This window comes from Mandrillus leucophaeus, unplaced genomic scaffold, assembly GCF_000951045.1.
Source record: "Mandrillus leucophaeus isolate KB7577 unplaced genomic scaffold, Mleu.le_1.0 Scaffold67, whole genome shotgun sequence".
NCBI classification, from domain to species: domain Eukaryota; kingdom Metazoa; phylum Chordata; class Mammalia; order Primates; family Cercopithecidae; genus Mandrillus; species Mandrillus leucophaeus.
Window position 1 is genome coordinate 4,565,676 of NW_012107252.1, and position 22,573 is coordinate 4,588,248.

Genomic DNA, 22,573 nt, shown 5'->3' on the forward strand with positions numbered 1-22,573 from the left:
CTCCCTTAGCCTGTGTTCTTAAAAACCTAAAACCTCTTCAACTCACACCTGACCTAAAACCTAAACACCTTATTTTCTTCTGCAACACCGCCTGGCACCAATACAAACTTGATAATGACTCTAAATGGCCAGAAAACGGCACTTTTGATTTCTCCATCCTACAAGACCTTGATAATTTTTGTTGAAAAATGGGCAAACGGTCTAAGGTGCCTTACATCCGGGCATTTTTCATACTTCGTCCCCTCCCTAATCTCTGTTCTCAGTGCAATTCCTCTCAAATCCTCCTTTCCCTCCCGTCTGTCCCTTCAGTTCCAACCCCAAACGTAGCTGAGTCTTTCCAATCTTCCTTTTCTACAGACCCCTCTGATCTCTCCCCTCCTCCCCAGGCTGTTCGTCGCCAGGCCGAACTAGGTTCCAATTTTTCCTCAGTCTCCGCTTCTCTACTCTATAATCCTTCTATCACCTCCCCTCCTCACACCTGGTCCAGTTTACAGTTTGGTTCCGTGACTAGCTCTTTCCTACCTGCCCAGTAATTTCCTCTTAGAGAGGTGGCTGGAGCTGAAGGCACAGTCAGGATACATGTGCCTTTTTCCCTATCAGACCTCTCTCAGATCAGTCAGGGTTTAGGCTCTTTCTCATCAGACCCCACTAAATATATACAGGAATTCAGATATCTAACTCTGTCCTACAATTTAACCTGGAGTGACTTAAACGTTATCCTAACTTCTAATCTCTTCCTAGATGAACCAGCAAGAGTTTTTTCTCTAGCCCAATCTCATGCTGACAACCGCCAGCTCCATGAGCCAGAGCTCCAGGAAGGCATTAGAGCAGTTCCCCGAGAGGATCCCCAATGGAACTATCAGGTAGATTCCCCGGGTATAGTTAGGTGAGATTACATGATTTCCTGCCTAGCTGAAGGGCTTAAAAAGGCAGCTTACAAAGCTGTTAATTATGACAAGCTTAAAGAAACTACCCAAGGAAAAGAAGAAAACCCAGGCCAGTTCATGGCCCGCTTAGCAGCAACCCTTAGATGCTTTACCGCCCTAGACCCAGAGGGGCCAGAGGCCGCCTTATTCTTAATATGCATTTTATCACCCAATCCGCTCCTGGCATTAGGAAAAAACTCCAGAAGTTGGATTCCGGCCCTCAAACCCTACAACAGGACTTAACTAACCTCGCCTTCAAGGTGTACACTTATAATAGTGAAGAGGCAGACAAAAAACAACGCATCTATGAGTCACAGCTACTTGTCTCCAATGTAAGATGACCCACAACCACGTCTCCAGCATACAAAAACTTCAGAACACCCAAGCCACGGCTCCCAGGGGCTCCTTCAAAACCTCCTCGTGGACCTTGCTTCAAATGCCAAAAGCCTGGCCACTGGGCCTTGGAATACTCGCAGCCCGGGATTCCTCCTAAGCCATGCCCTGTCTGTACGGGCCTCCACTGGAGGTCGGACTGTCTGACTCACACCGCTGCTGCTCCTAAAGCCCCTGGAGCCCAAACCCAATGTTCCTTGGCCAACTCCTTCCCAGATCACCTCAGCTTAGCAGCTGAAGACTGACGCTGCCTGCTCGCCTCGGAAGCCCCCTGGACCATCATGGATGCTGAGCTTCGGGTAACTCTTACAGTGGAGAGGGTAAGTCCGTCCCCCATTTAATCGATACAGGGGCTAGCCACTCCACATTACCTTCTTTTCAAGGGCCTGTTTCCCTTGCCCCTGTAACTGTTGTGGGTATTGACGGCCAAGCTTCAAAACCCCTTAAAACTCCCCCACCCTGGTGCCAATTTGGACATTCTTTTATGCACTCTTTTTGAGTTATCCCCACCTGCCCAGTTCCCTTATTAGGCCGAGACATTTTAACCAAATTATCTGCTTCCCTGACTATTCCTGGACTACAGCCACATCTCACTGCTGCCCTTTTTCCTAACCCAAAGCCTCCTTTGCATCTTCCTCTCGTATACCCCAACCTTAACCCACCAGTATGGGACACCTCTACTCCCTCCCTGGCAACTGATCACATGCTCATTACTATCCCATTAAAACCTAATCACCCTTACCCCACTCAACGCCAATATCCCATCCTGCAGCAGGCTTTAAAAGGATTAAAGACTGTTATCACTCGCCTGCTACAGCATGGGCTTCTAAAACCTATAAACTCTCCTTATAATTCCCCCATTTTACCTGTCCAAAAATTGGATAAGTCTTACAGGTTAGTTCGGGATCTGCACCTTATCAACCAAATTGTTTTGCCTATCCACCCTATAGTGCCCAACCCGTACACTCTTTTGTCCTCAATACCTTCCTCTACAACTCACTATTCCATTTTGTTCTTAAAGATGCTTTTTTTCACTATTCCCCTGCACCCCTCTTCCCAGCCTCTCTTTGCTTTTACCTGGACTGACCCTGACACCCATCAGTCCCAGCAGCTTACCTGGGATGTGATGCCTCAAGGTTTCAGGGATAGCCCTCATTACTTCAGGCAAGCTCTTTCTCATGATTTCCTTTCTTCCCACCCCTCTGCTTCTCACCTTATTCAATATATTGATGACCTTCTACTTTGTAGCCCCTCCTTTGAATCTTCTCAACAAGACACCCTCCTGCTCCTTCAACATTTATTCTCCAAAGGATATTGGGTATCCCCCTCCAAAGCTCAAATTTCTTCTCCATCTGTTACCTACCTCGGCATAATTCTTCGTAAAAACACACATGCTCTCCCTGACGATCGTGTCCGACTGATCTCTCAAATCCCAACACCTTCTACAAAACAACAACTCCTTTCCTTCATCAGCATGGTTGGATACTTTCACCTCTGGACACTTGGTTTTGCCATCCTAACAAAACCATTATATAAACTCACAAAAGGAAACCTAGCTGACCCCATAGATCCTAAATCCTTTCCCCACTCCTCTTTCTATTCCTTGAAGACAGCTTTAGAGACTGCCACCACGCTAGCTCTCCCTGACTCATCCCAACCCTTTTCATGACACACAGCCGAAGTGCAGGGCTGTGCAGTCAGAATTCTTACACGAGGACCGGGACCACGCCCTGTAGCCTTTTTGTCCAAACAACTTGACTTTACTGTTTTAGGCTGGCCATTGTGTCTCTGTGCAGCAGCTGCCACCACCCTAATACTTCTAGAGGCCCTCAAAAATCACAAACTGTGCACAACTCACTCTCTACAGCTCTCATAACTTCCAAAATCGATTTTCTTCCTCACACCTGATGCATATACTTTCTGCTCCCCGGCTCCTTCAGCTATACTCACTCTTTGTTGAGTCTCCCACACTTACCATTGTTCCTGGCCCAGACTTCAATCCAGCCTCCCACATTATTCCAGATACCACACCTGACTCCCATGACTGTATCTCTCTGTGATCGACCTGACATTCACCCTATTTCCCCATATTTCCTTCTTAACTATTCCTCACCCTGATCACATTTGGTTTATTGATGGTAGTTCCACCAGGCCTAATCACCACTCATCAGCAAAGGCAGGCTATGCTATAGTATCTTCCACATCTGTCTTTGAGGCCACCACTCTGCCCACCTCCACTACCTCTCAGCAAGCCCAACTCATTGCCTTAACTCGGGCCCTCACTCTTGCAAAGGCACTACGTGTCAATATTTACACTGACTCTAAATATGCCTTCCATATCCTGCACAATCATGCTGTTATATGGGCAGAAAGAGGTTTCCTCACTACACAAAGGTCCTCTATCATTAATGCTTCTTTAACGAAAACTCTTCTCAAGGCCACTTTACTTCCAAAGGAAGCTGGAGTCATTGACTGCAAGAGCCATCAAAAGGCATCAGATCCCATTGCTCTAGGCAACGTTTATGCCGATAAGGTGGCTAAAGAAGCAGCTAGCATTCCAACTTCTGAACCTCATGGCCAGTTTTTCTCCTTCTCATCGGTCACTCCTACCTACTCCCCTGCTGAAACTACCACTTATCAATCTCTTCCCACACAAGCAAATGGTTCTTGGACCAAGGAAAATATTTCCTTCCAGCCTCACAGGCCCATTCTATTCTGTCATCATTTCATAACCTCTTCCACGTAGGTTACAAGCCGCTAGCCCATCTCTTAGAACCTCTCATTTCCTTCCCCTCGTGGAAACCTATCCTCAAGGAAATCACTTCTCAGTGTTCCATCTGCTATTCTACTACCCCTCAGGGATTGTTCAGGCCCCCTCCCTTTCCTACACATCAAGTTCGGGGATTTGCCCCTGCCCAGGACTGGCAAATTGACTTTACTCACATATCCCGAGTCAGAAAACTAAAATACCTCTTGGTCTGGGTAGACACTTTCACTGGATGGGTAGAGACCTTTCCCACAGGGTCTGAGAAGGCCACCACAGTCATTTCTTCCCTTCTGTCAGACATAATTCCTCAGTTTGGCCTTCCCACCTCTATATGGTCTGATAATGGACAGGCCTTTACTAGTCAAATCACCCAAGCAGTTTCTAAGGCTCTTGGTATTCAGTGGAACCTTCATATCACTTACCATCCTCAATCTTCAGGAAAGGTAAAACGGATTAATAGTCTTAATTTTAAAGACATACCTCACCAAGCTCAGCCTCCAACTTAAAAAGGACTGGACAGTACTTTTGCCTCTTGTCCTTCTTAGAATTAGAACCTGTCCTTGAGATGCTACAGGGTACAATCCATTTAAACTTTTATATGGACGCACTTTCTTGCTTGGTCCCAATGTCATCCCAGACACCAGCCCTCCAGGCGACTATCTTTCAGTCCTCCTGGAGGCTAGACAGGAAATTCACCAGGCTATTAATCTTCTCTTGCCTACTCCAGATTCTCAGCCATATGAAGACACCCTAGCTGGACGATCAGTTCTTGTTAAGAATCTGACCCCTCAAACTCTACAACCTCGATGGATCAGACCCTGCTTAGTCATCTATAGTACCCCAACTGCTATCTGCCCGCAGGATCCTCCCTACTGGGTTCACCGTTCCAGGATAAAGCTGTGTCCGTCGGACAGCCAGCCTAATCTCTCCTCTTCCTCCTGGAAGTTGCAAGTATTCTCCCCTACTTCCCTTAAACTCACTCGCATTTCTGAAGAACAGTAATAACCCTTATGAGCCTAATACATCCCTTCATTCTATTAGGTCTGTTCATCCTTACCCTACTTTTTGCAACAGGGCTTTACGAAGTGACCCCCACTACTCGGACTGAGCCCCAAAAACTAGTCATCCCTACTATCTTCTGTCTAGTCACACTCCTATTCACCATTCTCAACTACTCATAAATGCCTTACTCTTGTTTACACTGCCGGTTTACAGTTTCTCCAAGCCATCATAGCTGATATCTCCTGGTGCTATCCCTAAACTGCCACTCTTAACTCCCTCTTAGAGTGGATAGATGATCTTTGCTGGCAGGGGACCCTCCAATACTTTCACCCTGATGAAGTTCTATTCTTTACTTTTATATTCACTTGTGTTCTCATTCCCACTCTTATGCCACCCTCTACCTCTCCCCAGCTATCTCTAACACACTATCAATCTTACCCACTCTCTCCTAGCCGTTTCTAATCACCCCTTAGCGAACAATTGCTGGCTTTGCATTTCCCTTTCTTCCAGCGCCTACACAGCTGTCCCCGCCTTACATACAGACAGGGCAACATCTCCTGTCTCCCTACACCTCCAAGCTTCCTTTAACAGCCCTCATCTTTACCCTCCTGAAGAACTCATTTACTTTCTAGGCAGGTCCAGCAAGACCTCCCCAGATATTTCACATCAGCAAGCTGCGGCCCTCCTCCGCACTTACTTAACAAACCTTCCTCCTTATATCAACTCTACTCCCCCCATATTTGGACCCCTCACAACACAAACTACTATTCCTGTGGCCGCTCCTTTATGCATCTCTCGACAAAGACCCACTGGAATTCCCCTGGGTAACCTTTCACCTTCTCGATGTTCCTTCACTCTTCATCTCCAAAGCCCAACTACATACATCACTGAAACAACTGGAGTCTTCCAGCTCCGCATTACAGATAAGCCCTCTATCAGTACTGGCAAACTTAAAAACATTAGCAGTAATTATTGCTCAGGAAGATACTTACTCTGTATTTCACTCCATCCTTGGCTACCTTCCCCTCGCTCATCAGACTCTCCTCCCTGGCCCTCTTCTTGTTTACTTATACCCAGCCCCGTAAGTAACAGTGAAAGGTTGCTTGTAGACACTCAACATTTTCTCATACATCATGAAAATAGAACCTCCCCCTCTACACAGTTACCCCATCAGTCCCCATGTCAACCTCTGATGGTTGCCGCCCTAGCTGGATCCCTAGGAGTCTGGGTACATGACACCCCTTTCAGCACTCCTTCTCACCTTTTTACTTTGCATCTCTGGTTTTGCCTTGTACAAGGTTTCTTCTTCCTCTGTGGATCCTCTACCTATGTGTGTCTACCTGCTAATTGGACAGGCACATGCACACTAGTTTTCCTTACTCTCAAAATTCTATTTGCAAATGGGACTGAAGAGCTCCCTGTTCCCCTCATGACACCAACAGGACAAAAAAGAGTTATTCCACTAATTCCCTTGCTTGCTGGTTTAGGACTTTCTGCCTCCACTATTGCTCTCAGTACTGGAATAGCAGGCATTTCAACCTCTGTCACGACCTTCCGTAGCCTCTGTAATGACTTCTCTGCTAGCATCACAGACATATCACAAACTTTATCAGTCCTCCAGACCCACGTTGACTCTTTAGCTGCGGTTGTCCTCCAAAACCGCCAAGGCCTTGACTTACTCACTGCTGAAAAAGGAGGACTCTGTATATTTTTAAATGAAGAGTGTTGTTTTTACCTAAATCAGTCTGGCCTGGTATATGACAACATAAAAAAAACTCAAGGATAGAGCCCAAAAACTCGCCAACCAAGCAAGTAATTACGCTGAACCCCCTTGGGCACTCTCTAATTGGATGTCCTGGGTCCTCCCAATTCTTAGTCCTTTAATACCTATTTTCTCCTTCTTTTATTCAGACTGTGTATCTCCGTTTAGTTTCTCAATTCATCCAAAACTGTATCCAGGACATCACCAATCATTCTATACAACAAATGCTCCTTCTAACAACCCCACAATATCACCCCTTACCACAAAATCCTCCTTCAACTTCACCTCTCCCACTCTAGGTTCCCACGCCACCCCTAATCTCGCTCAAAGCAGCCCTGAGAAACATCACCCATTATCTCTCCATGCCACCCCCCAAAAAATTTTTGCTGCTCCAACACTTCAATACTATTTTATGTTATTTTTCTTATTAATATAAGAAGGCAGGAATGTCAGGCCTCTGAGCCCAAGCTAAGCCATCGTATCCCCTATGACCTGCAGGTATGTTCGGATGGCCCGAAGCAAGTGAAGAATCACAAAAGAATTGAAAATGGCCAGTTCCTGCCTTAACTGATGACATTCCACCACAAAAGTGAAAATGGCTGGTCCCTGCCTTTACTGATGACATTACCATGTGAAATTCCTTCTCTTGGCTCATCGTGGCTCAAAAGCTCCCCCACTGAGCACATTGTGACCCCCACCCCTGCCAGCCAGGGAACAACCCCCTTTGATTGTAATTTTCCACTACCTACCCAAATCTTATAAAACCTCCCCACCCCTATCTCTCTTCATTGACTCTCTTTTTGGACTCAGCCCACCTGCACCCAAGTAAAATAAACAGCCTTTTTGCTCACACACAGTCTGTTTGGTGGTCTCTTCACACGGACACACGTGACACTTCCCACTCTTCCTGCCCCTTTCCAAAGGCAGAGGAGCCTCCCATGGTCGCCACTACCACAGGCCCATGAGGAGTACTGCTAGACTACCACTTAAGGCCCAAGGCCTCTCCAGTCAGCTTGTGGTGAACGCTGCCTGGCTTGGGACTCACCCTTCAGGGCAGTCCACTCTCCAATGGCCCTGGGCAGGTCTAGAAAAGCCATCCAAGAGCCAAGTCCTGGAATTGAGGACCCCAAGAGGCCACTTGGTGCTCTAGACCCTGTGGCTGAGCTGGTACCTAAGGTGCAAGACAAAGTTCCCTTTGTTTTTACTTCCACTTTTCTCAAGTGGAAGGCATCTTGTCCCATAGCCACCATAGCTGGGAATGTCCTGAGACTCACCTTAAGCCAGCAAGTTTCAGAGTCTCACCCAAGGTTCTCAATGTAGTACATGGGTATCACTGCTGGTTATTCAGGGCCCCCAGGGCTCTTCAGTTAGCAGGCAATGAATCCTGTCAGGACTAGTTCCTTCCCTTCAAAGGCAGCAGGTTCCTTTCTGGCCCAAGGTGTGTCAAGAAATGTAGTACAGGGAGCTAGGGCCTGGAAAGGGGGCTTCACGACTCTGACTGGTGCCCTATCCTGGTGTGGGTGAGCTGGTATCCAAGATACAAGACAAACTCATCCCCACTCTTCCCTCTCCTCTCCTCAAGCAAAGGGATGGGACCTCTTTTGGAGTTGTAAACTGAACTGCCTGGGGTTAAGGGAAGGGTGATGCCATCACTCCCTCAGCTACCCCAGCTGGTGTCTCAGTAGGTCACATGTCTCCCCACAGTCCACTGTCTCTGGGCCCAGTTCAGCATTGGGACTTGCCTAGGAGATGCAGTCCTTGCAGCCTAGACTGCCTTTCGAGTTTATTTAAGGCCCCAGAGCACTTTAGCCCACAGATGTGAGGCTTGCTGGAACTCAAGTTTGGACTGCTGGGACTGGTAATTCCTCTTTGGCTAGGGCCAATTTAAATGCTCCCTCTATGGGGAGGTGTCAGCTGAGTTTGGTCTGGTTTTGTTTTCTGTTATAATAGGGCAGCACTGAGTTTAATGCCTCAGAAATGCTGCAATTTATGTTTTCCCAATGCACCAAAATGCTTTCCACACCATGCTATGACTGCAGGGCGACTGGGGAGGTGTGGACTGGTGAGTCAAGACTTTTTCCTACTTCCTCAGTGCCTCTTTTAGCAATATGAAGTTAAAACCAGGTATTATGAGTGCTCACCTGATTTTTGGTTCTTATGTGGGTACTGCTTTTGTGTGTAGATGGTTCTTAGATTGGTGTCCTCATGTGAGGAGGTAGGGAACAAATGGTGTAGCCTTCTATTCTGCCATCTTGTTCTGCCTCCTTCCTCAATCTTTCTTTTTGGATAAGAGAAACTGAAGTCATGGCCAGGATGCTGTATTCCAGAGAATCCTGGGGTATGGAGTTACCAGAGCAAATCACAAATAGGGCATAGAGTAGTGCTAGAGGCAGAGCTGGAAGGATAGTCAAATCTGAGTAACCAATCCCAAAAAGATAAGGCAATGTCTAGCTACAAACACATATAGGGACTAATACAAGAAGTGGTTTCAGGGAAGTGGGGAGCAGAGCAAAGCTTGGATCTGTTCTTAAAATTCAAAGCAGACAGCTAGCAGTTTTAGGAATTTTATTCCTGCTGTTTTAGGTTTGTTTTGGTGAGGAATGGGGTTAAAGAGAAAGGAGAAGGAAAATGTTTTAAGTGTTTAAAGATTTAGCAGGGAACAGAAATAGGATTTCAAACATCATTTTTATCTAAAATTTTTGATTCCAAAAATTCTGACTTTCTCCCTCAGTTCCAGGTCCATATATTTAACTGTTAATCAGAATTCTTTATCTAAATGTCCTAGAAGTACCTCAAACTTAAATTTATCTTCCTCCTAAATTCATTTATCCTCTTTTGTTCCCTAATGAATGGCAACATCATTATCAAAACCATCAATGCCATTCTAGCTAGACATTTTGGAATTCAGTTTTACTACTTCTTCTTCACTCCTCACTCATCCAATACACTTGGGTTTTCAGTCTAGTCCATTTTACCTCTATGATATCTCCTTTTTGTATCATTGCTTATACCAGTACTGGTTAAGAAATAGATCAAGAAAGGGCCTGTAGAATACTATGGAACCTGTCGTAGAAAGCTAATATAAGTATGGGATAAACACGTATACAGAAGCAGTAGTTCCTGGGGAAGGTTGAGAATCACATCTCGAATTGATTGTGGCAACTGCAGCCTAATTTCAGACAAAAATTAAGATATGGGAATGGGAAGCGTAATGAGGAATATAGGTTTCTTCAGCACAGTAGTAATGAGGGAAGAGGGTTGTTTTGGTGACAGTTGTGGTGAAAAAGACAGGCTAATACTGGTCCTGAACCAAGGCAGCCAGTTCAAGAAGAGGCCAGAGAGCTTGGAAATAATTCTGGAGGAAAAGATAGTGGGAATGAGGCACAAAAGCAGGCCATAGCCCAGCTGTCAGGGTACAGAGCTATTCTTCCCTCTGGTGCTACAGGCCTGGGGGATGGGGGCAGAACTCAGGTCTCAAAAAGGAGGTCAGAGAAGTAGAACAGCCTCTCTGTGTGGGATAGGAAGAGATATAGAGAGCTACTCTTCGACAGTATCACTCAAATAGAGAGAGCTCAGTTATTATATAAACACTGCAACTTTGAGTGTAAAGCACATAACATTTTTGCTAGTTAGCAAGAGCTCCTGAAAGCCTGTCTGACTGTTCTTTCTTTATTCCTTTTAATTTTTTTTTTTTTTTTTTGAGACAGGGTCTTACTCTGTTGTCCATGCTGAGGACAGTAGCATGACACTGTTCATTGCAGCCTCGACATCCTGGGCTCAAGCAATTCTCCTGCATCAGCTTCCCAAGTAGCTGGGACCAAAAGCACACACCACCATGCACGGCTAATTTTTTTATTTTTTGTAGAGATGAGGTCTCACTATGTTGTTCAGGCTGTTCTCCTGGACTCCGGCAATCCTATTGCCTTGACCTCCCAAAGTGTTGGGATTACAGGCGTTGAGCCACCATGCCCAGCTCTGACTGTTCTTTCTGAGGTTGTTTGTAGGACTTGATTGGCTCTGTTGAACAACTGGGAAAGGCAGGTCCTTTGGCATGTGGACTACTCTATTACACAGGCCACCCACCCAGTCTCATTGCCTCTTCCACACTAGTAGTTAAGTTATTGTATTAGTCCGTTCTTGCACTGCTATAAAGAAATAACTGAAACTGGGTAATTTATAAAGAAAAGTTTAATTGGATCACGGTTCCACAGGATGTACAGGAAGCATGTCTGGGGAGGCCTCAGGAAACTTACAAGACAAAGGGGAAGCAGGCATGTCTTACATGGCTGGTGCAGAAGGAAGAGAGAGAAGTGGGAGGTGCTAAACACTTCTATTTATATTTATTTATTATTTTGAGACAAAGTCTGGTTCTATCACCAGGCTGGAGTGCAGTGGTGCAATTTTGGTTCACTGCAATCTCTGCCTCCTGGGCTCAAGCCATCCTCCCACCTCAGCCTCCCAAGTAGCTGGGACTACACGTACGCACCACAATGCCCAGCTAATTTTTGAATTTTTTGTGGAGACAGGGTTTTTCCATGTTTCCTGGGCCGGTCTCAAACTCTGGTGTGCAAGCAATCCACCCACCTTGGCTTCCCAAAGTGCTGGGATTACAGGTGTGAGCCTCTGCGCCCGGCCTACACACTTTTAAATAACCAGATCTCATGAGAACTCACTCACTATCATGAGAACAGCAAGGGGTAAATCCACCTCCATGATCCAATCACCTCCCATCATGCCCCTTCTCCAACAGTGGCGATTACAAATTCAATATGAGATTTGGGTAGGGACACAAATCCAAACCATATCATTCTGCCCCTGGCCCCTTCTAAATCTCATATCCTTCTTACATTGCAAAGTACAATCATCCCTTCTCAACAGTCCCCCAAGTCTTAACTCATTTCAGCATTAACTCAAAAGTCCACTGTCCAAAATCTCATCTGAGACAAGGCAAGTCCCTTCCACCTATGAGCCTGTAAAATCAAAAACAAGTTAGTTACTTCCAAGATACAATGGAAATATAAGCATTGGGTAAATACACCTGCCATTTCAAAAGGGAGAAATCAGCCAAAAGAGAGGGGCTACAGGCCCCAGGCAAGTCCATAACCCAGCAGGGCAGTCACTAAACCTTAAAGCTCCAAAATAATCCCCTTTGACTCCAAGTCTCACATCCAAGTCACAGTGATGCAATGGGTGGGCACCTAAGTCCTTGAGCAGCTCTACCCACTGAGAGCTCGGCTCCCATGGCTGCTTTCAAGGGCTAGTATTGAGTGCCTGTGGCTTTTTCAAGTGCACAGTATAAGCTATTGGTGGATATACCATCCTGGGATCTGGAGGACAGCAGCCCCCTTCTCACAGCTCCACTAGGCAGTGCTCCAGTGGGGAATCTGTGTGGGGGCTCCAACCCACATTTCCCCTCCACACTGCCCTAGTAGAGGCTCTCCATGAAGGCTTTGCCCCTGCAGCAGACTTGTGCCTGGACATCCAGGCGTTTTCATATATCCTCTGAAATCTAGGCAAAGGCTCTCAAGCCTCAACTCTTGACCTCTGTGCTTAACACCATGTGGAAGCCGCCAAGGCTTATGGCTTGCACCCTCTGGAGCAGTGGCCTAAGACCTATCTGGGGCCCTTTTAGCCACAGCTGGAGCTGGAGTGGCTGGGATGCAGGGAGCAGTGTCCTAAGGAGCAAGGTAGTGGAGCCTTGGGCCTGGCCTATGAAACAATTCCTCCCTCCTAGGTCTCTGGGCCTGTGATGGGAGGGGCTACCATGAAGGTGTCTGAAATGCTTTTGAGACATTTTCCTCATTGTCTTGTCTTTACTTAAGCAAATTTCTGCAGTCAGCTTGAATTCCTCCCCTGAAAGGGGGAATTCTTTTCTACCATATGGCCAGGCTGCAAATTTTCCAAACTTTTACACTCTGTTTCCCTTTTAAATATAATTTCTAGTTTTAGGTTAGTTTTTTTTTGTTTGTTTGTTTTTGTTTGTTTTTTTTTGCTCACGAATATGAGTTGAGGTTGCTAAAAGCAGTCAGGCTACATCTTCAACTCTGCTGCACAGAAATTTCTTCTGCCAGGTACCCCAAATCACCACTCTCAAGTTCAAAGTTCCACAGATCCCAAGGGCAGGGGCACAGTGCCTCAAACATCTTTGCTCCAGTTCCCAAAAAGCACCCCATATTCATCTGAGACCATCTCAGCCTTGGACTTCACTGTCAATATCACTATCAGCATTTTGGTCACAACAATTTAACAAGTGTCTAGGAAGTTCCAAACTTTCCTTCATCCTCCTGTCTTCTTCTAAGCCCTCCACACTTTTCTAACCTCTGCCTGTTACCCAGTTCCAAAGCTGCTTTCACATTTTCAGGTATCTTTATGGCAATGCCTGACTTTCCACTACCAATTTTTTGTATTGGTACATTCTTGCACTGCTATAAAAAAATACCTGAGAATGGGTAATTTATTTTTAAAAAAGAGGTTTAATTGGCTCATGGTTCTGCAGGCTGTACAGGAAGCATGGCTTGGGAGGCCTCAGAAAACTTAAAATCATGGTGGAAGGCAAAGGGGAAGCAGGCACATCTTACATGGCTGGAGCAGGAGGAAGAGAGAGAAGGGGCAGGTGCTTACACACTTTTCAGTAACCGGATCTTGTAAAAACTCACTCATTATCAGGAGAACAGAAAGAGGGAAGGATATCTGCCCCCATGATCCATTCACCTCCCACACGGCCCCTCCTCCAACGCGGGAGATTACAACTGGATATGACATTTGAGCAGGGACGCAAATCCAAACCGTATCAGTTATCGTCCAAAAGAGAAAGGTAGTTTAGGGAAACTCAAAAAACTTTAGAGAAATTCAAAAAATTCTTTTTTTTTTTTTTTTTGAGACGGAGTCTTGCTCTGTCACCCAGGCTGGAGTGCAGTGGCCGGATCTCAGCTCACTGCAAGCTCCGCCTCCCGGGTTTACGCCATTCTCCTGCCTCAGCCTCCCGAGTAGCTGGGACTACAGACGCCCGCCACCTCGCCCGGCTAGTTTTTTGTATTTTTTAGTAGAGACAGGGTTTCACTGTGTTAGCCAGGATGGTCTCGATCTCCTGACCTCGTGATCCGCCCGTCTCGGCCTCCCAAAGTGCTGGGATTACAGGCTTGAGCCACCGTGTCCGGCCCTCAAAAAATTCTTAAGTCAAATGAACCTAGGTTATAAATAACTACCTTATTCATAAAGTAGAAATTATTATACCCCACAAAGTAGTTTTGAAAGCTAAATGAATTAACATATATAAAGTCCTCTGTGGACAGAAAACCAAACACTGCATGTTCTCACTCATAGGTGGGAATTGAACAATGAGAACACTTGGACACAGGAAGGGGAACATCACACCCTGGGGCCTGTCGTGGGGTGCAGGGCAGGGGGAAGAATAGCATTAGGAGAAATACCTAATGTAAATGATGAGTTAATGGGTGCAGCAAAGCAACACGGCACATGTATACCTATGTAACAAACCTGCACGCTGTGCACATGTACCCTAGAACTTAAAGTATAATAAAAAATAAAAATAAAAAATAAAGTGCTTTGCATGATGCTTGGAACACAGTGGGATCTAAAAAGCAAAATGAAAACTGGCTTATATAACTCTTCTTCTTAAAATTTTTCTTTTTCCTTTTTTTTTTTTTTTTTTTTTTTGAGATGGAGTCTCACTCTGTCATCCAGGCTGGAGTGCAGTGGCATGATCATCTCGGCTCACTGCAGCCTCCACCTCCCAGGTTCAAGCAATTCTCCCACCTCAGCCTCCAAAGTAGCTGGGATTACAGGCATGCACCATCATGCCTGGATGATTTTTGTATTTTTAGTAGAGACAGAGTTTCACCATGTTGGCCAGGCTGGTCTTGAACTCCTGACCTCAAGTGATCCACCCACCTTGACCTCCCAAAGTGCTAGGATCACAGGCGTGAGCCACCGTGCCTGGCCCCTTCTTTAAAATTGTCAATGGTTTTCTATGATTAGGCTTCTACAATCTGGTTTCATTATAAAAACAAGCATTTGTTTCAGACCTGTCTGTTGTTGCTACTAGGTTATAAGCTACTTTAAAAACCATGTCTGTTTTAGACCCTCAACAATCAGCACTACTCCCTGCACATGGTACTTAATAAATTTGTTGAATGAATGAGTGAACATAAACTCTTTCTCCATTAATGCACCCCCAATATATAGTTCATATGCATAATGCTAACACATGCTCCTTAGGATAACTCTGATGCTAACGTAGGGTCCTGAAATATCAAGGGAATTCTCATATCCATCTCAATTCACTGAATGATACAAATTATTTTGTGTTTTCTTTCACTGTTTGAATACTTCAGGCTCCTAGGGACAGGGACTGCACTGACAAAGTCCATAAACTAGACCAATATATAATACTATCATTCTCTGTTCTTTTTCACCAAAATCTTTTTGAGATACACAGTTGGACTGCTTTAAGAAACCTAGAGTTAAACACAGTTGTTTGGATAGAATGAAATGATTAAAGTTAAGTAACTGCAACTGCAGAAATATCCCAATCTCCTAACATGCAATAAAGCAACAAAGTAGAGGTAAGAGGGTTGCTTTGGTGACAGTGGTGATGAATAAGACTTTTTTTTTTTTCAATAAAAAAGTTGTACGATTACCGTTCACTTGGTTGATTTCTGAGTTGGAGGATAGAATCTCATCTGCCAGTTTCTGTGCAGTAGGAAGAACTTCAGTATGGTGTGCCGTGATTAAATATTGAATAAACTTTTGTAGCTGGTCCCTATTCATCTGGAAAAGGGTTTCAGAGATAGGAAGACGCAATTTGACTTGGTCTGGTTTACGGATCCTGTAGAGTGAGAGCGCTACCACATGGGCACAGTAGAATATGTCCTTGTTCCCACAGCCACATGTTACTGAGGTGATTTTGCATCGATCAAAACTGATTGCAACTTTGTAAGTCACTGCTGGTTCAGAGGCAGTGGCCAGCTCAGTTACTGTGCCACTCAGATGAAAGCCTAAGGAAACAAAAAAGAAACTGTGTTTAGAGATTCTGTAGTAATAAACTTAAGATTCTCACTTTACATGTGAATTCATCAATTCATAAATTATGTACTGGGTATCTCCTACACATGTACATGATAGGCTTTGCCACAGACACAGAGGTCAATGAAATTCAGTTACTGCTCTGAAGAAACACACAATATAGAAAGAGTCCCTACCCTGGAGTTCATGAACCTCCTGAACTCATATTGATATGAAAACTTTAGCTTGTATGTGTATACATTTTTCTGGGGGGGGGGGATAGTTCATAGCTATCATCATAGTCTCAGAAAGACTACGAAGGAATCCTAAATAACTTAAAGACTCCTGCAGTAGATTTTCAGCTCTAGGTGGTAGGCAAACACAAGTCTACAAATAATATCTGTATTATCTAGAGTAAGGTAGATGTCACAAATGAAAGAGAATCCAAAATGCCAAGAGGAAGGACAGAAGGAATATCAAAGAAGACTAAGGAAAATAATTCTTCTTTAAAACATAAAATTCCACGTGGAATACATAAAAGGCAAGAAATTTAAGACATGAAAGGCACAGCTAGGTGCAATGAAACTACGTAGTGTTACACCTCTACTCACTAGGCACACAGTGCTAGTAATTTTGAAATGTAGGAGAATCCATTTTTAACTTAACAAAATTAAAAGATAAAATCAATAGCAAATCAATTCTGTAATATTAATTGTTCTTTATTATTATTTTTATCTTTTAGCTCTGTCACCGAGGCTGGAGTGCAGTGGTGCAATCTCAGCTCACTTCAGCCTCTGTCTCCAGGCTCAAGTGATCCTCCCACTCTCAGCCTCGAGTACAAAAATAGAGGAAAATAAAGGAAAGGCTAATGAAAAAACGAGCCAGGTGCAGTGGCTCATTTTTGTATTTTTAGCGCAGAGGGGCTTTTACCATGTTGCCCAGCCTGGTCTTGAACTCCAGGGCTCAAGCAATCTGCCTGACTCAGCCTCCCAAAGTGCTGGGATTACAGGCACGAGCCACCATGCCTGGCTATTCTTTACTTTAAATATGATTTTTCTTCTTTGAAAAGAATATGTATTCATCTAATCATTAAGTCATTCAACAAAAGTTTAAGGAGACCTTAAGTACTGAACTGCTAGGCCTAGGGATGCTAACAAAAAAAGAAGATATTTGTGAAGCATCTGCTATGTAGCAGAACTGTTTTGGGTACTTTTAATAATTTATCACAGCAACCTTATAAAATCAGTACTATTTTCCTTATTTTAAAGGTATGTAAACTGAGGTTCAGAAAGTTTAAGTAATTTGCCCAAGGCGCTAGCAAATGTGACAGACCTGAGATTTGGAACCAGGAGGTCTGACTGACTCCAATGTTAATTTTCTTTCCATTGTATGTCATTACCTCTAAAAGGTGCCACAACAAAGTTCTTTTCAAAACCCACAGACATGCTTAGTGTAGTGGCTCACATATGTAATCCCAACGGCTCAAGAGGTTCAGGTGAGAGGATTACTTGAGGCCAGGAGTTGGGAGACCAGCCTGGGCAACACAGTGAGACCCTGTCTCTACACAAAATTTAAAAAAGTAGCCGGTATGGTGGCACATGCCTGTAGTCCCAGCTACACATATAAGTAAATGGTAACAATATGATGTGCCAAATGCTATAGCACAGACAGGAACAAAGGTGAGACTAATTTCAGAGACTTTCCTGTTTAACTGGACTATACACTGTGAACAGGAAAGCAATTTTAAATAATCTTATATCTGTTGGAGAAATATTTGTCAAGTAATAAAAGGTACATATGTAAGTTTCAGAGCTACCACTGTGACCTGGCAGAATTAACAAATGCAGAGAAAACTTTCCAAAATTCAAGTTTCAGACAGTTATGGTTAATTAAAATAAGACCCAAGTTTACAAGTACACTCATAAAACCTAGCCAAATTATCACATAAAGGTACATTTATGTCTAATCCAAAGAAAGGTACACATTACTGAAAGCATTCAGATTAATTTCCAGAGCAAGAAAAAGATAAAAATAAACTCACTAACTTCATAGCCTCCAGGTTTGGTTAAACCCCAGAGAGGCTTTTTCTCAGCAAAACAAGCTGCAGGTTTAAAAATATTTACTGTCACTTGTTTAAAGCAAAGTCAAAAAGTTACATTCAAATTAATTTTAGGTAAAGATTAATTATAGGTAAAGACTGCCTTCACTTAAAAACTAAGGAAGCTGGGCAACGTGGCTCAGATGCCAGCACTTTTGGAGGCCAAGGTGGGAGGATTGCTTGAGGCTAGGAGTTCAAGACCAGCCTCAGTAACATAGCAAAACCCCATATCTACAAAAAATCAAGCTGGGTGTGGTGGCATACACCTGTAGTCCCAGCTACTTCAGGACTGAGGTGGGAGGAATGCTTGGGTCCAGGAGTTTGAGGTTGCTAGACAGCTATGATGGTGCCACTGTACTCCAGCCTGGGATACAGAGTGAGATCCTGTCTCTTTAAGAAAAAGAAAAAGAAAAAGAAAAAAAGAACTAAAGAAGAGAGCTGTAGGGTTGGGAAGCAGCTCCTCTCCAGACCTATACCCACCAGACATTGCCAGCAGAGTAATATATAGCAAAGAGCACATTATACTAGGAATTAGGCCGCTAGAACCTGATATTTACTATGGAGTCTTGGGCCACACACTTTACAACTCTTGAGCCTTAGATATCTTCTAAGTAGTATAATAATACTTGCTCTGCTTACCTCTCAAAAGTACTCTGTAAAACTATAAAATGTCCTACGGATGTGTTACTAATGTTTTAATGCAATTATTAATGGCTCTCCATGTAAAGGAGATAAGAGACAACTTCCCCAATGGCCAAGTTTCACAGTGGTTGAAAACTAGGTGCTAAGAAAGTACGTTCTTAATTTCCCTTGCGCCATTCAGAAGTATTTAGTACATTGTTGAGAAATGACTTGAGTCCTGATACAAAGACCTCACAGAAGGGCTACATTAAAATTTCAAACAAAATAGTAATGTCAACGTGGAAAAGCCTAGTTACTAAGCCCCTGAGTCTAAAGGTGGCTCATGCCTGTAATCCCAGCACCGTGGGGGGACAAGACAGGAGGATCACTTGAGGCCAGGAGTTCAAGACCAGCCTGGGCAACACAGAAAGACCCTGTCTCTAAAAAAAAAAAAAAAAAAAAAAAAAAAAAAATTGCTACACAAGCCCAGGAGGTTGAGGCTGCAATGAGCCATGATGACACCACTGCGCTCCAGATTGAGTGACAGAGTAAGACTTTCTCAAAATAAAAACAAACAAACAAAAAACAACCAACCAACCAACCAACCAAACAAAATGATACATAGAAACATTTCTGCTTCATCCGTTCAATGTTTTAGGCACACTTGGCTTGCAGCAGCACAGTCTCTGAGCCTAATTTCTCCTTCCCTTCCTGCGTGAAAACTGAGTAAGAATATTGGTTAGATTTGAGACTGAAATAGTTATCAATGGGTATCTTATTAGGACATAAGGCTCATGAGGTCAGGGCTTTCTCTGCGTATTGTTCATCACTAATATTAAAAAAAACCAACAAACTACCCTGGTTGTATATTTACAAAAACATTGGACCTCAGCTTCTACAGTTTTAAGATGAGAGGCTGGCCTAAATGATCTCCATGGTTTAATCCTGTGCAGATACATTATGATTCTATAGTGACTATCACTGAATTTCCCACAATGTTAGACACAGAACTTTGCATATTAAAGTTATTTAATAAATGGTGGCTGATCTTACAAAGCAAAGCTCTTTTACTTAGCCTTTATGAGGGCTTCCTATGTGTTAGGGTCCATTCTAAGTGCTTTATATGCATTAACACATTTAATTGTCACAGTTTTATGAATTTGATAGTAGGTATGATGGTAAGTTTTGTTTTGTTTTGTTTTGAGATGGAGTTTCACTCTGTCGCACAGGCAGGAGTGCAGTGGTCCGATCTCAGCTCACTGCAACCTTCACTCTCCGGGTTCAAGTGATTCTCCTGCCTCAGCCTACCGAGTAGCTGGGATTACAGGCGCCTGCCAACACGCCTGGCTAATTTTTGCATTTTTAGTAGAGACAGGGTTTCACCATCTTGGCCAGGCTGGTCTTGAATTCGTGACCTCGTGATCCACCCCCTCTCAGCCTTCCAAACTGCTAGAATTACAGGTGTGAGCCACCGTGCCTGGCCTGATGGTTAGTTTTATGTGTTAATTTGACTAGGCTATGGTACCCAGCTATTCAACCAAACACTAATCTAGGTGTTGCTGTGCAGGTAATTTGTAGATGTGGTTAATATTTACAATCAGTTGACTTTATCTAATGCAGATTATCCTCAATTATGTGGGTGGGCCTCATACAATCGACTGAAAAGTCTTACAAGCAAAAGTCTGAGGTTTCTCTGAGAAATAACAAATTCTGCCTCAAGATTGCAGCACCAGGTCCTGCCCCAAAATTTCCAGCCTGCTCTACAGATTTCATACTTCTCAGCTGCCCATATCACATAGGCCAATTCCTTGAAATAAATCGTATGTATGTATGTATGTACGTATCTATCTATCTATCTATCTATCTATCTATCTATCTATCTATCTATCTATCTATCATCGCTCACTAGTTTTGTTTCTCTGGAAAATTTTGATTACTATTACTACTCCCATATTTATGTATGAGAAAACGTAAGCATAGAAAGCTTAAGTAACTCATTCAAAGGTCACTCTGCTAGGAAGTGACAAAGCCAGGATTCACACCTAGGCAGTCTGGTTCTAAAGCTCAAACTCTTAACTATCACACCATACTACATCTCTATAATATTGTACTATAGGCAATTAATACCACATTTAACTAATGGAATTACAAACTATAAAACAATATAACTAGAAATATTATTAGAAAATAATGGTCAGTTTATTAAAATTCTAAAATTTCAGTTTTTACAGCATTGGTATGGCTTGAAACCACTAGGTTAATCTAGAATTAGAGCTCAAGTATCAATTTAGATTACAGCTGTCTTCAAAATAGATCAATATTAAAACAACCGAGAAACTTTCTGCAAAATATTTTTCAAAGCATTGAAAAATACATGGCTCCCTAGAGGCTTTGGCTAGGGCTCATGATTGATGCTCTTGGGAACATGTTCATTTGAGCTGTGTAAATGTTTGGGCTCTGTCAGCTGTATTAACACTGGTATAGCTCATACTTCGGACCTAGGCTCATCTGAAAGGCAGAAGGCCATGTAAGTTTCCTTGTTGGGAGTTTCTTTTTCCCCTCATATATCTTAGAATGTAAAAGGGAAGTCCCTTTCAAACATCTATACTCCTTGCCTTATTGTAAGTTAGCAACATTTTTAAAAAAGTCTGATTACTCCTGAGAATAAAGCTAAGTAGACTAGGTTTAATGTAGTGTTTCTTTCCCATTGCCAACCTAACAGCCATAAACATATCCATCAATAATCTATTAATTTAAGCAAACATGTAGAAGCTTTTTTTTTTTTTTTGAGACAGGGTCTTGCTCTGTTATCTAGGCTGGAGTGCAGTGGCGCGACCACGGCTTGCGGTGACCTTGACCTCTTGGGCTCAAGGAATTCTCCCAACTTAGTTTCCCAAGATGCCACTATGCCTGGCTAATTATTTTTTATTTTTTAATTTTTTTGAGACGAACTCTCACTCTGTCGCCAGGTTGGAGTGCAGTGGCGCGATTTCAGCTCACCGCAACCTCCAACTTTCTGGTTCAAGTGATTCTCCTGCCTCAGCCTCCCGAGTAGCTGGGATTACAGGCACGCACCACCACGCCCAGCTAATTTTTTATATTTTTAGTAGAGTTGGGTTTTCACCATGTTGGCCAGGATGGTCTTGATCTCCTCACTTTGTGATCCGCTTGCCTCAGCCTCCCAAAGTACTGGTATTATAGGCACAAGCACCGCGCCCGGCTGCCTGGCTAATTTTTTTGCATTTTTTTGTAGAGATGGGGTTTCACCATGTTGCCCAGGGTGATCTCAAACTCCGGGGCTCAGAAGGTTGGTTTTTAAAAATCTTTACCGGCTAGGTGTGGTGGCTCATGCCTGTAATTGCAGCACTTTGGGAGCCCAAGGTGGGAGGACTGCTTGAGCCCAGCAGTTCAAGACCAGCCTGGCAATCAAACAAAAAAGTACAGAGACAGGGCCAGGCGTGGCGGCTCACGCCTGTAATCTCAGAGCTTTGGGAGGCTGAGGCAGGTGGATCACTTGAGCTCAGGAGTTCAAGACCAGCCTGGCAATATGGCGAAACCCTGCCTCTATGGAAAGTACAAAAAATTAGCCAGGTGTGGTGGTGCACACCTGTAGTCCCATAGCCACAGTCCCAGCTACTTGGGGGGAGCTGGCTGAGGTGGGAAGATCACTGGAGCCTGGGAGATCGAGGTTACAGTGAGCCAAGATCATATCACTGTCCTCCAGAACAAGGCAAGCAAAAAAAAAAAAAAAGGACAGAAACAGCAGTATGTTGAGTCCCCATGATGTATACATCACTTAACTTCAATAATTATCAACACAAAGACAAATTTCTTTAACCTACTGTTTACCAACTCCTTTCCTACCTCCTCCATAGATTACTTTGAAAGCAAATCTTGCAAATATCATTTCATTGGTAAACACCTCTGATATGAATCTCTAAAAGATAAGAAGTAAAATTAGTAATTCCTTAATATCAAAT

General features: G+C 43.7%; 1 protein-coding gene across 1 annotated transcript in view; it reads right to left on the bottom strand.

Moving 5' to 3' along the window:
- ZSWIM5 (zinc finger, SWIM-type containing 5) overlaps positions 1-22,573 on the bottom strand; it is a 205,627-nt gene that overhangs the window by 58,710 nt on the left and 124,344 nt on the right. Inside the window, exon 2 of the mRNA XM_012001869.1 lies at positions 15,511-15,867. Coding sequence (XP_011857259.1) covers positions 15,511-15,640 — 130 coding nt within the window. The 5' untranslated portion in view covers positions 15,641-15,867. The remainder of the gene's footprint in view (positions 1-15,510; positions 15,868-22,573) is intronic.